The 14,478-nt window shown below is 51.3% G+C and overlaps 1 protein-coding gene across 7 annotated transcripts in view; it reads left to right on the top strand.

Annotated features, from left to right (window-relative positions):
- The window catches only part of TMPRSS2 (transmembrane serine protease 2), a 35,049-nt gene that overhangs the window by 16,221 nt on the left and 4,350 nt on the right, over positions 1–14,478 (top strand). For 4 of the 7 annotated variants that reach the window (XM_082625533.1, XM_082625535.1, XM_082625534.1 and 1 more), the window contains 7 exons: positions 235–348; positions 4,352–4,478; positions 5,632–5,742; positions 9,190–9,233; positions 10,256–10,427; positions 12,097–12,272; positions 12,952–13,047. In XM_082625533.1, coding sequence (XP_082481659.1) covers positions 235–348; positions 4,352–4,478; positions 5,632–5,742; positions 9,190–9,233; positions 10,256–10,427; positions 12,097–12,272; positions 12,952–13,047 — 840 coding nt within the window. The remainder of the gene's footprint in view (positions 1–234; positions 349–4,351; positions 4,479–5,631; positions 5,743–9,189; positions 9,234–10,255; positions 10,428–12,096; positions 12,273–12,951; positions 13,048–14,478) is intronic. The other 3 variants (XR_014294414.1, XM_082625537.1, XM_082625536.1) reach the window with 3 other exon arrangements.

Genomic DNA, 14,478 nt, shown 5'->3' with positions numbered 1-14,478 from the left:
GTGGGTGCTGTCCAGATCCGAGGCTGGGGTCCTCCCCTGACCAAAGTGACAGACCCGAGGGGTTCAGGATCCCTGCGGCCAGCCCCGCTTCCTGTGACGTACGTTGTCGGCAAGGACTCATCCCCGCCTTTTACACTGAAGGAGGAAAAGCTCACTCCCTCTTGTCACCTGGGTGCTGGGAGGTTTTCTCGGTTTCTCAGCCCGACGGACATCTCCCTTCCGTTTCTCTGCCAGTGGAGGACGAGTGCTTGGGGATGGAGTGCAGCTCCTCGGGGACCTGCGTCAGCCCCTCTCACTGGTGCGACGGCATCCTGCACTGCCCCAGCGGCGAGGACGAGAACCGGTGCGGTGAGTGGCCAGGCCGTGCCAGCTGCCTCGGGTTGGAGGGGACCGCTCTGCCCACCACAGAGGCCACAGCAGGGCAGGCGTGACGGTGTCAGGCCCGTGTCCCGAACGCCGAGCATTCCACAACTGAATCCCTTCCTGGAGGCTGAGCCTTGCATCTAAGCCCGGTTTTCAGATGAGGAGACAGGCTCAGAGGGGGCAAGTGCCAACCCTCCACCAGCATCGCACAGCACGGGGGAAGGGAGACCCCAGCCCAGGACCAGGCCAACGTGCCTGCCCCAGCTGCCACGACGTCACTAAAACAGGCAAACTCTTTAAAACATAAAGCTGGGAGTGGGCTCTGCGTTTTCTAAACAAGCTGCCTTTCAGGTGATCTATGTCTGTTGTCACGGGGTGGGCACCTCTTCTGCTTTTATTATTTTCAATGAATTATTTCATGGGTGGTAAAGTGGTCATGCCAGGGAAAATGATGCTTGAGGACGAGGCTTGTGCTAATACCCACTGAGGGCCATACCCAGAGCCTAAAGCCTGCTGCGTCTTCTGGGAGCTGTTAATTCTGAAGGCAGGTGATGCCAGACAAAGGCCAGGCTCTACCCCACCGCTGTCTTCCTTCTGCAGCCATCCTGCGGGAGGATGGAACTCCCGTACATCCCGTTTCCAGGTCAGGGCACCTGTGTGAGATGCAGTGCGGACTTGGCCGTGGAATCCTCAGGGTTGGGGGTTAGGCCAGAGCTCGGCCTCTGCACCATCTGCATGGACCTGCGTCCACGCTGGTGCCTTGGCCTCTAAGTTCTGACCTCCTGCAGTTCCTTCCCGGAGAGGGTTTGCACTTGGCAGTGACTTACTCACTCTGTAAACTGTTGACATAGTGCCTTGCCTTTATTTTGGTGATAATATATTTGTCACCATTTTCTTAAGTAAAGTAGGGAGTTTTTGAAGTTGAGCAGATATGGTTAAGCTCTCAGGCGGAATGACATTTGATGTTTTCCTACCTGTGCACGTGCATGTGTTGACAAACTCTAGCAAGACAAACTCATGTTACCTGGAGAGACTTTCTCTCTTCTTAATACTGAAGTTGTGTTTATTTAAATACTTTAACAGTTAATGTACTCAAATAGATCATAATTCAGGAAGTCCCTAAGGGTATGTATGCAGTGAAAAATCTCATCTCCCCCATTTCACTTACACTCACGCATACTCACACCTAACACACACACACACACACACACACACTCACATACTCACACATAGTATATACTCGCACACTGTGAGATAATAGAGAATATGTATTGGTCTCTGCCCCCGATTCCTGGCACAGGGCTCCTGAAACTCTGGTGATTCCAAAGTGAAAAGACCACCAGCAGCATCTTTGGTTCTAGTATTTGGTCCTTGACCCCAGTTCCTGACACAGAGCTCTTAAAACCCTTGTCATTTCCTGGATGAGAGGAGTGTCTTGTTCAAACGAGGTGACTCTTGCTGGGCTCCTGAATGGCTCCTGGATGGGGGCTGGTCACCGCAAAGAACGAGCTCCGGTTAGAAGCTTAGAACTGTCAGCCCTGCACCCCACTGTCTTGAGAGGAGGAAGGGCTGGACATGGAATTAATGATGGAGCATGCCTACGTGATGGAGTCTCCATAAAATCCCAAAAGTACAGGGTTGGGGAGCTTCCGGGTTGGTGACCCCATGAAGATCTGGGGAGACCGGTGTGCCCAGAGAGGGCACGGAGGCTCCTGCCCCTCCCCACATACCTTGCCCTGTGCTTCTCTTCCTCTGGATATGCATCTGTGTCCTTTATCCTATCCTTTATAATGAACTGGGAAACAGTAAGTAAATGGTTTTCCTGAGTTCTGTGAGCTGCTCTAGCAAATTAATCGAAGCTGAGGAGGGGGTCGTGGGAACCTCTGAGTTCTAGCTGGTCGGTCAGAAGCACAGGTGACAACCTGGACTTGGGGTTGGTATCTGAAGTGGGGGGGATCAGTCTTGTGGGACTGAGCCCTCAACCTGTGGGAGCTCACACTCTCTCCAGGTAAAGAGTGTCAGAATTAAATTGTAGGACGCCCAGCTGGTGTCGTGGAGAATTGCTCGGTGTGGAGAAAACCTCTACACATTTGGTGACCAGCCGTGTCAGGAGTGACATGTTCTGTGTGAACAGTAAAGAAGACACACAGGAAACAAGGATGCGAGGGAGAGGAAAGAACAGGGTCGTGTTTCTAACACACACACACACACAGACACACACACACAGACACACACACAGACAGACACACAGACACACACACAGACACAGACACACACAGACACACACACACAGAGAGACACACACAGACACAGACACAGACACACAGACACACAGACACAGAGACACACACACAGACACACAGACACACACACAGACACACACACAGACACAAACACACACACACAGACACACATACACACACATACACACACAGATACACACAGACACACACACAGGCACACACACAGACACAGACACACACAGAGACACACAGACACACACAGACACGCGCACAGACACACACACAGACACAGACACACACAGACACACAGACACACACAGACACACACAGACACACACACAGACACAGACACACACACACAAGCCTGTTCATCCGCCAATCATGTTTTTTCCTTAGGGGCAACTAATAAGAGTATCTTGTTTCTCCCTGCACAGAGTTTTTGCACGAAAAAGTACATACGTGTTTGCATTGTTAATGTGCCCATTTCCCAATGGTTGCCATCCAGCTGACTCCACGGGACTTGATGACACACCCTGGAAGTCACTTTTCTGTTGGGACGTGAGCCTCCCCTTTCCCTCTGCTGCACTCACAGTGTTCCTTTGCATGGAATCCTGAGCAGTTTCACGTGTACAGAACGAACAGTGTTCCCATCCCCCCCCAACCCCTGCCCTCACATACAGTCGCCCCTGTTTGTAACATCTTGCACTGGGGTGGTACGTGCATTGTAAGTGATAAGTCGATATCGATACATTATTATTGACTAAAGTCCTTAGTTTACATTAAGGTTTGCTTGGTATTGCAGATAAATGTACAATGTGTACATCTGGACAGTAGGTTCGGACAAATGTCTAACATGTATCCGTCATGGCAGTGTCATACAGAGTAGTTTCACTGCCCTAAAAATCCTCTGTGCTCTACCTGTTCATCCCCTACTCCCCATCCCCAAGTAACCACGGATCTTCCTACCGTCTGCATGGTTTTGCCTTTCCCCAAGTATCTTAGAATCAGAATCCTACAGGATGGAGCCCTTTCAGATGCTTCTTTCACTGAATGATGTGCATTTAAGGTTCCTGCACGTCTCTTCGTGGCCTGATAGCTCATGTCTTTTTAGTGTTGAATCACATTCCATTGTCTAGATGTCCTACAGTTTGCTTATCCACTCACAGGGTGTGTGGATTCACTCATCACAGAAGCAGTAGGAAATGATCAGACCAAGGCTGGTCATTCCACAGCCAAATGAGCCCCAGATGCCAGGTCCTAAGCAACCACTAATCTACTTTCAGTCTCTATAGATTTCCTTCTCTAGACGTTTCACAGAAATGGGATCATAGTGTGTGAGCCTTTGTGTCTGGCCTCTTTCACTCAGCAGAATGTCATGGGTGTTGTATTGTGTCAGTGTTTCATCCCCTTTCATGAACAAATAATACTCCATTATGCGGATGGACCATATTCTGTGCGTTCATCAGTAGATGGACATTTGGGTTGTTTCCACCTTTCGGCTCCTGTGGATAAAGCTTTCACGAACATTTGTGTACAGTGTTCATTTTTGTCTGAATACCTGTTTTCAGTTCTTTTGGGTGAAGGGCATATTTTGTGGGGAAAGGCTGGATTCTCGGCATCTCTCATGTGTAGCTGGTGCCTCGGGAAGAGGGAGCCCAGCCCTGCCTCTGGGTCCCAGGGAAGGTGGGGCTCATGTGGCGGACAGGACGATGGGTTGAGACTCACCAGAATCTCCCTTCCTGCAGTTCGTCTCTACGGACCCAACTTCATCCTTCAGGTGTACTCATCTCAGAGGAAGTCCTGGCACCCCGTGTGCCAGGATGGCTGGAGTGACAACTACGGGAGAGCAGCGTGCCAGGACATGGGCTACCCGTGAGTTCCGAGCCCTGTGGCCTCCGTGATGATGGTGACGGGCACAGAAACATAAGATCAGTACTTCTCTCTGCCCCTCCCTGGAAGTGCCAACACAGGGGCACCACAAACCTTTGTCTCCGGGAGACCAGCAGGGGACTGTGGGCACCACACTGCCCCATCCCCCTCCATGGCACACCCCCAGCCCTGCCTCTTGGGCCTCCATGCGCTCCTGGTTACTCGAGGCTGTCCAGTGTTGCAGTCACCAGGGTCCAGGGTGCTGGCCGAGGGCCTTGGGTGACTCATTTCTTAAGGAGCCCCCAGGCAGGGTTGAAGCCTTGACTCCACTCACCTCCTGGGTGGAAGCGAGAGGGGAGGGCTGCAGGGAAGGTTGGAGGGAACAGATCTGCATGGCCTTCACTGCATGAGCACAGAAGGCGCTGGCGAGGCCTTTGAACAGAAGAGAGCTGATCAACAGATTTATCCATTAGAGAATTCATTCCTCATGCAGCCACCAGAGGAGGTGGGAGAGGGGTGTGGGAGTGCCCCCTCCTCAGGATTCCAGCCAGGGACACGCCAGACCATCCTTGTCAACGCGTGGAGGCCGTCTGGCCTCCCAGGGAAAGGCTGTGCGCTTTCATTGCCACCGTCTCTTCCTTGGGGGTGTCACCGTGTGACTTCTGTGCAATTCAAGTGTGTTGCCTTTATGCCAGTTTTCAGAATGAATTACCACTTGATAAGAAAGCTGGCATCTTAGCTAGTGAAATCCTTCAAAATGCCAGCCCCCAATTGCAGCGTATGTCACTGTGAATGATGTAGTGAGGCCCCATCACGGTTCAGGGTCTGTATTTTATCACTGGGAGCATTTTAACGTGTGTAATTTTGTTACATGATATGTACTCACACATCCTTATTCTTACTGCTTCTTTATCCTAATCCAGATTAGACTAGAAACACAACTGATGGAGGACTTTTCCCTGACACTTCAGGCTTATCGGGTGGAAAGATGGTTATAACGCAGCGTCACTTGACTGGAAGTTGTGTTTTTGTTTTCCCAAATGCTAAGGTGTTCCTTGTAACCAGAATGTCATATCCTGATATAGTTGTAACATAGGATTTACGAATGCTCACAAAAAGACCCATTATTTTAAATAAGATTTTCTGTCTTTTTCAGGAATAGCTTTTTCTCTAGCCAAGGAATAGTGGATGACAGCGGAGCCACAAGCTTCATGAAGCTGAACGTCAGTGCCAACAATATCGATCTCTATAAAAAACTCTACCACAGGTATTTAATTTGGTGATTTCTTTTTAAAAATTTATTTCATTGAAGTATAGTTGATGTACAATGTTATGTTAATTTCTACGTATGTATGGCAAAGTGATTCAGTTATATATACATTCTTTTTCATATTCTTTTTCCATTATGGTTTATTACAGGATATTGAATATAGTTCCCTGTGCTCTACAGTAGGTCCTTATTGCTTATCCATCCTATAGATAATAGTCTGCATCTGCTGACCCCAAACTCCCACTCCATCCTTCCCCCACCTCCCTCCCCGCTTGGCAACCACAGGTCTATTCTCTATGTCTGCGAGTTTGTCTCTTAGATAAGGTCATTTGTGTCATATTTTAGATTCCACATATAAGTGATATATGGTATTTGTCTTTCTCTTTCTGATTTACTTTGCTTAGTATGATAATCTCTAGGTCCATCCACGTTGCTGTAAATGGCATTATTTCATTCTTTATTATGGCTGAGTAGTATTCCCTTGTATACATGTACCACATCTTCTTTATCCATTCGTCTGTTGATGGGCATCTAGGTTGCTTCCATGACCCGGCTATTGTAAACAGTGCTGCAATGCACATTGGGGTGCACGTATGTTATTGAATTGTAGTTTTGTCCAGAAATATGTCCAGGAGTGGGATTGCTGGATCATACGGTGACTCTATGTTTAGTTTTTTAAGGAACCTCCATACTGTTCTCCATAGTGGCTGCACCAATTTACATTCCCACCAACAGTGTAGCAGGGCTCCCTTATCTCCACACCCTCTCCAGCATTTATTATTTGTAGGCTTTTTGACGATGGCCATTTTGAGTGGTGTGAGGTGATACCTCATTGTAGCTTTGATTTGCATTTCTCTAATGATTAGTGATGTTGAGCATCTTTTCATGGGCCTGTTGGCCATGGTGACTTCCTCTTTCCTTTCAAAAATTGTGTAATGGGAATGAGTAGGGGACATCAGGGAGAATCACTGTCCAGAGTTTGATTTCTCTGCTGCAGCTGCGGGTTTGTCTGAGTTTCTCATGGGGAGGAGATTGGACTTTAAGTAGGACCCGTCCCTCTGAGCAGCTCTGGTTTTATTCTAGGGAAGTGGCTAAGGTCTATGTGCCATCTTGTTTGTGCCCTCTGCCCTCTGCCCTCCATGGTATTGGGTAACATTGCACAATTGAAATTCCTCTATCCTGATTTTTTTCTCTCTCCGGACATTAGACATGTACCTTACTGTGTGTCAGGGTGTGTGTCTAGGAGTCCAAAAGAATGTCTCAGGGTCCCCACTGGGGTGATCAACTCATTCTGGTTTGCCCAGGACTCTGCCGGTTTCACACTGGAAATCCTGCTTCCCAAGAAGGCCCTCAGCCCCAGGCAGCAGGGGTGGTGGGTCCCCCAGCCCAAGCAATCGTGTCAGAGGATGCTGTGCAAGGGGTGGGTCTGGGAGCGAGCGGCTGGTCCAGTCCACCAATGTTTCCTGTACCTGGAGGCCTACTTGCAGCGCTGGGTGGTCGCAGTGCATCTGGTGGGTGGAAATGAACCTGAGCTGGTCCCATGGTGGATGGTTTAACTGTTTAGGAGGGTGGGGGAGAGGGCTGGGCTTGAGCGACTCATTTTGTGCTGCATATGTTTAAAATGGTTGCAGTCTTCCTAGGATCATTATTACTATCCGAATGTTCCTTAACGTGAAAGATACACAGTGTCCTTCTTGCTTAAGTCTTCCTCAGCTCCCAGATCCCTATCTCCCATCCCCAGGTGGCCAGCCAGGCCGGCACCACCCTGCTGGCCAGGCGCCAGATGCTGCATTTAGGGGAGGATGGACGGGTCACACTTCCCCTCCTTCCCTGTGAGTGGGAGGCTGGGAGCAGGTTTGCGTTCCTGGTGGCCCGGGAGGCTGACTTCTTCCGGGGGCACCTGGTCTGGCTGTCCCCAGGAATGTGAGAGGGTGAGCCCAGGAGAAGGGGTGCACACGGCCAGGTGTGCCCATCAAAACAGCAGGCTGTGGTTTGCCCTCCCGAGAAGCTAAACACAGATGCCTGGGCTCTTTGTAAATGCCCCCGTCTGTCTCTTCATCGGCTTTGGTTACATGGAATCAGGGCTGAGCAGGGAAGGGAGGGCTGCCACCTCTCGGTAACTCACAGGTGGCTGCAGCGTTCGGAGGAAAGAAGAGAAGGTCATTGCCTGGCACGTGGTGTCCCTGGCACGCATGGCGTGAGGTGGGAGAACTGCTTTCCTCTTTGCTTTCAGAAGTTGCTCTTGGATACCTGAGTCCTCGCAGGGTTTGTCTGAGTGGCTGCTTTGTGCCCTGATGCTGGTGGCTGCACAGTGTGCAGAGGGGAATGACCTTATGATCCCTAGAAAGCATCTTCTCTTAATGGGAACATGTCTTCTCTTGGCATCCAATGCCCTCCAGCCAGAGACCACCAGGACATGCCTTGTCCTGGAACTGTGGGTGTCTCCATGGAAGGGGGTGAGAAGGGACTTATTACAGGGTGTGGGCTTGTGTTGAGTCCTTTTGGGGAAGGTTCCAGGAAGCAGGGCTTTGCCCTGCATTGGATGCTGTCCGGAAGTGAGGGTGATTCTGTAGTTGGTACCTTAATGGTTTTTTTTTTTTTTTAGAAGGTGGGTGGCAGGCATGAAGCCAGGCTATGGCTGGGATTGGCAAAGAAGTGTGGCCACTCGTGTCAGCCAGCATAGGGGCCTGTTGGTCACTGTGTGGTCTGGACCAGGCTCATGGGATTGTGCAGTGGGCGTGCCTGCGTCCTGCTCCATCATGTAACAATGGTCTGGCCCCATGTTGATGCCCTGGGAACTGTTTACGTTCAACAGAACATGGCCAGGTTCGAACATGTGGGTGTCAGGGCTGTTTCTCTTCTCCTCAGCATATTGGGGGAAAATTCCATATACAGTGGAACGCATTGGTTGTTTCTTTTTCATATGTAACCTGGAATGTCTGCCCTCCAAATGAGTAACTTTTCTTCTGTTCCCAGGCAAATGATTGACTGTATAGTTTCCTGTGCGGTAAATGTAAAGCAGTTATAGGAACCTGGCAGTTTACAACTGTCTTCCTGACGAAATTAAAGGATGATTTTAAATCCCAAGGAAAAATAATAACAGCTGATATGATGTGTGCTTATTTTCACAACCACCCTATGAGTTGGTACTATATTAGCCCATTCTGCAGATGGGGTAATTGAGGCACAGAGAGGTTAGGAAGCTTGTCCAAGGTTACACAGCTTGGATTTGAACCCTGCACTTTGACTCAGTGTCTGCTCTTCACTACTATCCCTTATGTATATAGATTTACTTTCCTTATTCAAGTCTTCAACTGTGGACTCTTCTATGTCTGGGGAGGCAGAGAGTGAGAACAGTGGAAGAAAATATTTATTTCTAAGTATTTTGAGAATCAAGTGTCTCGTTTGTTAGAGTGACCAGAATTTTCCCCTCTTCTTTTGTAGTGATGTCTGTTCTTCAAAAACAGTGGTTTCTTTACGCTGTATAGGTAAGTGATTCTTGGTTTTCCTTTTTGTGTTTCTAAAATAGGAAACATTTGGTACTTATAGAAATGTATCTCCCTGTGTCTCTGGGGGATGTGGAGAGATGAAGTGGGGTAACAGGTCAGGACATGCCCAGCACTCTGCCCAAGGGGCTCCTTTCTTGAATTCTGATGCACTTGAGACGCCTTCAGCCTCAAGTCCAAGAAGCAGCTGTCCCATGAGGACGGCAAGCTCAAGAAACTGATGGGGCCACACTCTAGGGCATCCCTGCGCTGCAGCTGGAGGCCTGTGGGTGTCCCCGTCCCTGTGTTTGGATTATTTATAGTTTCCAAACCTTCTACTGGTATGGAGGACACTGTCCCTGCACTCCCTTCTCTGGGACAGCCCCATCCTGTTCCCATACGGGTCTCAGGCCTGAAGCTTGGCCTTTCAGTTTGAACAGGTGAAACTAGCAGACGCCCCTAGGTGGACGCATGCCCAGTGGTCCCGCTGGTACCTTCCCACTCAGGCTAGCTCAAGCTTCTTTAGGTACAGAGAAAGCATGGTGCCTGCCCTGCCTTCCCGCGCATGCTACGCCTCCATCTCCTGGCACCTTGAGAGCAGCACACATGAGAAAAGCCTCCTTAGCTGTGTTCAGGAATCTTGGGGCCTCTGAGCATTCGAGGGGGTGCCAGGGCCTTTGTTATCCAGGCCCCCCACCTGGGTGTACAGGAGACGCAGATGGAATCGCATGAGTTCCAAGGAACAGGGGCACCCAGTGCCAGCAGAAGTGGTGTTTCCTGGGGGGAGAGGGGGCTGGAGGGCTGTCCTTGCACCCCACTCCCCAACCCAAAGAGACCAGGACACATTCTCTGAAAGTCGGACCCCAAACAAACAGGAACAAGAGCAGACAACAGTCACCCTCCGGCCAGGCAGGACCCTCGGCCTGGGGGCCGTCTGGGCACTGGGTGTGACGGGCGTCAGGGGGCTGGGAGGGGGCGGCCCTGCTTCGCTCACTGGCCGGCTGCGCTGTGCTTGTCGCCCTCAGAGTGCGGGGTCTCGGGGAAGACGGGCCGCCAGAGCCGGATCGTGGGCGGGTCGAGCGCTGCCCCGGGGGACTGGCCCTGGCAGGTCAGCCTGCACGTGCAGGGCACCCACGTCTGCGGAGGCTCCATCATCACCCCCGAGTGGATCGTGACCGCCGCCCACTGCGTGGAGGAGTAAGTCCCGCGGGGGCGGGTCCCGGGTTGGGAGGCGGAGGCTCTGGGCCCTGCGGCCTGGAGTGAAGCCTCCGACTCCTTCGAGTTCCGGTTTCCTTGTGGACAAGTGGGGATTCTAAGGGCGCCCAGGTCGTTGCCTCGCTGGGAGGGTCAAATGACTCGTGAAGCGCGTGGCCAAGCCCATCCCTTGAGCGTGCGTCCATTACTCACGGGGTCTTGCGCAGGGATGCGGTGTGGGGCTGGGGTGATGCTGTGATCAGAACTCCTTCTAGGGGCTTCCCTGGTGGCGCAGTGGCTAAGAATCCGCCTGCCAATGCAGGGAGCACGGGTTCGAACCCTGGTCCAGAAGATCCCACATGCCGTGGAGCAACTAAGCCCGTGTGCCACAACTACTGAGCCTGCGCTCTAGAGCCCGCAAGCCACAACTACTGAGCCCATGAGCCACAACTTCTGAGCCTGTGTGCTGCAACTACTGAAGCCCATGCGCCTAGAGCCTGTGCTCCGCAACAAGAGAAGCCACCGCAATGAGAAGCCCGTGCACCACAACCAAGAGTAGACCCCGCTCACCACAACTAGAGAAAGCCCATGCGCAGTAACGAAGACCCAACGCAGCCAAAAATAAAATAATTAAATTTATATTAAAAAAAACAAAGAACTCCTTCTAGCCCACAGTCTTCTCAGCTCTGTCCCACCCTTCCTGAGGCCTCTGCCGTCTTGGGAGGCCTGGTTTCCCCTGGGTGCTCATCCCCGGAGACGGTGCACTCAAAGACACTCAGACCTCACACTGCCATGCAGGAAGGTCCTCTGTGGTCCATTAAACACCCTGGGCCACAGCATTGCCCATACAGGTGGGTGGAGGGGGCAAGGGTAGCCATCATGTATAGTGTTAGCTTTTGTAGAAGATACTGTTCCCCCTCCTTTTTTCTTAAACGTGGAGGGTTTTTTTGTGTTTTTTTGTGTGTTTTGATCACATGGCTATTTTGAAAAAGCCTCACTCATCAGAGCTATTTTTCTTTAGAGTGAGGCCGGGCCTGGCTTGGCTATTCTCTGGCTTAGTGGCTTCAGACAATTCCCTTGAGGTTGCTGACTGTAGCATCTGCACCTGTAAGACAGGTGTGCTGCTCCAAGGGCTGTTGTATGGTTGAAGAAAGCGTGTTTATTACCCAGGAGCGTTCCCTTCCTCCCATCCACCGTATTCCATGGGCTGTAGGATTTAGGGTTTCCTTAGAAGGGAAATACCCAGATAAAGGTAATGCCTGGACGGCTATTAGACTCAGAGTCTATTCATCAGTACACACTTATTAAGCACCTACTGTGTGCCAGGAAATGCTCTAGCATGTAAAAGTCAGTTAGACCCAGCCACGCCAGAAATGGGGTTTCAAACCTCAGGAAGGCACTTAGGCTCAAGAACAAGCGTTCTTGGAATTGCGAGGGTTTGCAGGCTGGCGGGGAAGCGCGGGAGGAATAGGATTCACTGATGAGGTAAAGGAGGGGAGGGGGAGGGGCCTGAAACCACCTGACCAGTCTTGTCCTGCGGCTTTTGACAAGTCACGTCACCTTGGAGACCTTGGAGACCTTGGCTCTGGCGGATGACTTCTGAAGACCGTCAAATGAGTGTTTCATGTTTGTGGTTCTGACATGCTGAGCGGTGTTCCTCTCTGTCTTCCAGACCTCTTAACAATCCCAAGATTTGGACGGCCTTTGCAGGAATTTTGAGACAATCTTTCATGTTCTATGGAAACGGATACCGAGTCGCAAAAGTGGTTTCCCACCCAAATTACGATTCCAAGACGAAGAACAACGATATCGCTCTTATGAAGCTGCAGACGCCTCTGGCTTTCAACGGTGCGTCGCTGGGCTCCTGCAGCCCAGGGCATGTGAACAGTTTTGACCGCATCTTAAGGAGAGGTTGACGGGAAATAAAATGTGCTGTGATGACCAGGAGGGAATTTGCACTGAGTTGTAGTGTGTGGAGCCACGGGAGGGGTTGGCTGCTAGAAGAGGGCTCAGCAGAGGCCGAGTCACCCCAAAATGTGCCTTTGGCCACTGAGGGATGCGTTCACCGCAGCACTTTTCCTGCTCAGCACGGTGACAACTTAATCAGTGCACGTGAATGTCTAGAAACATTGTTTCATAGTCGGCATCTGATGGGTCAGACTTCACTCGATGCTGGTTTGCAATTGCACCTGTTGTGAGTTTAATTATAAATTGCTAATCACTTACCTTCATCCTTATCAATTTAGTCTGATGCAGCCCTACCACGTCCAGTGTCACCTATTGGCATCACAGGACTGTTGACCTTCAATCCTCCAAAACCCTAACTTCCAGAGGGGGACGTCTTGCCTGTTAGAAAGAGGGTCCTGGCAGGGATAGGAAAGGGGATGCCGGGACACACTGGAATCCAGAAGTCTCCTTGGGCAGGAGGCTGGTGGTCCCAGGCCCAGGGGAGATCCAGGTGGACACTGTCGCCCGAGACCTTCAGTTAGACCGGACCCGCTCATGCTGTTTTCCCTTCTTGAAACAGACAGAGTGAAACCAGTGTGTCTGCCCAACCCGGGCATGATGCTGGAACCGACACAGTCCTGCTGGATTTCCGGGTGGGGGTCCACCTACGAGAAAGGTGAGGCTCCCAGCAGGCAGGGGATCTGCGGGTCTCAGGAGCAGGGCACTGGGTTCTGAAGCGGGAGGTCAAGGTTTTGATCCTGGATCTACCACTAAGTGACTGGACGACTTTGGGCACTTCGCCCAGTCTTTTTGCCTGTTTCCCCACGTGCTAGATGGGAAAATCCTAGCTTCCCTACTTACCCCATGCCCTTATTAAGACCAAATGGAACAATGTGCGGAAACTGCTTTTTTTTTTTTTTTTTTTTTTTGCGGTACGCAGGCCTCTCACTGTTGTGGCTTCTCCCATTGCGGAGCACAGGCTCCGGACGCGCAGGCTCAGCGGCCATGGCTCACGGGCCCAGCCGCTCTGCGGCCTGTGGGATCTTCCCGGACCGGGGCACGAACCCGTGTCCCCTGCATCGGCAGGTGGACTCTCAACCACTGCGCCACCAGGGAAGCCCCGGAAACTGCTTTTTGAAGGGTGAAGGCCACCTAAATGTGAGGGGCACACGGCCCCCTATGTTTGTACCCCATGGTCGCTAACAGGCCGCCCGGAAGTCTGCCTGCCTTTGATGGCTGAGTGATAACGGACTCAGTGAGGATGGGCTCGTGTGACTGGCAATGCCAGCTGCAGGCGTCAGAGGCTTTGTCCTCCTGCCCTGACACCACAGAGAGGGAAGACACACTAGACCCTCCTAACGCAGGCTGGCCCAGCTGCCTTCAGTTATAATTTGCTTTCATCTCAGATAACGTTTTTCAAATGAAGGGATCCTTGCTGTTGCATTCTTATGGAGCATTGGACGAGCTTAGTCGTTCATTTATATATTGTTTACATACTTCCTAAAGTGTTTAGGGTACACCTCCAAGGGATCCTTTAAAACACAGTGAATAGCTCAAGGACGGGGTGGTTGGGAGGGGGAGGGGAGTTGTCGGTGGCGCTGGGTGTCCCGGCATCTGGTCTAAAGAAAGCTCCTGGTTGAGCCTTCCAGTTGTGAGCAAGGTTTCCCAGCATCCTAGACAAAAGGGAAAGTCAGCCACAATTTGTGGAGCACCTACCAAGAGCTGGGAATGCAGCAGTGAACAAAATGAGACAAAAATCTCTGCCCGCAGGAACTTCACATTCTCCTATGGATGTCTGGGGGAAGGATGTGCTCAGACAGGAAATGAATAACTGAACTAGGTGCTTTCAAACAGTGGAGGTCTGCAACAGCGAGCGGTGGTCAGGGAAGGCTTCTCGGAAGAGAGGACATTTGAGCTAAGATCTGCATGACGAGAGCGTCTTAGGAGCAGAAGGGCCAGTGTGGCCAGGGCACGATGAGCCGGGGTGAGGGGCAGGCTGGGGCCAGGTCGCCTAGGGCCTTGTAGGCTATAGTGAGGATACTGGAGCGACTTGATCTGAAAGCTGTGTAGAGAGTCACGGAAGGGTTGGGGGTGAGGGCAGATGCAA

The sequence above is a fragment of the Mesoplodon mirus genome, assembly GCF_964341445.2.
Source record: "Mesoplodon mirus genome assembly, chromosome: 6".
Classification (NCBI taxonomy): domain Eukaryota; kingdom Metazoa; phylum Chordata; class Mammalia; order Artiodactyla; family Ziphiidae; genus Mesoplodon; species Mesoplodon mirus.
This window is presented reverse-complemented; position numbering and strand designations above follow the sequence as displayed.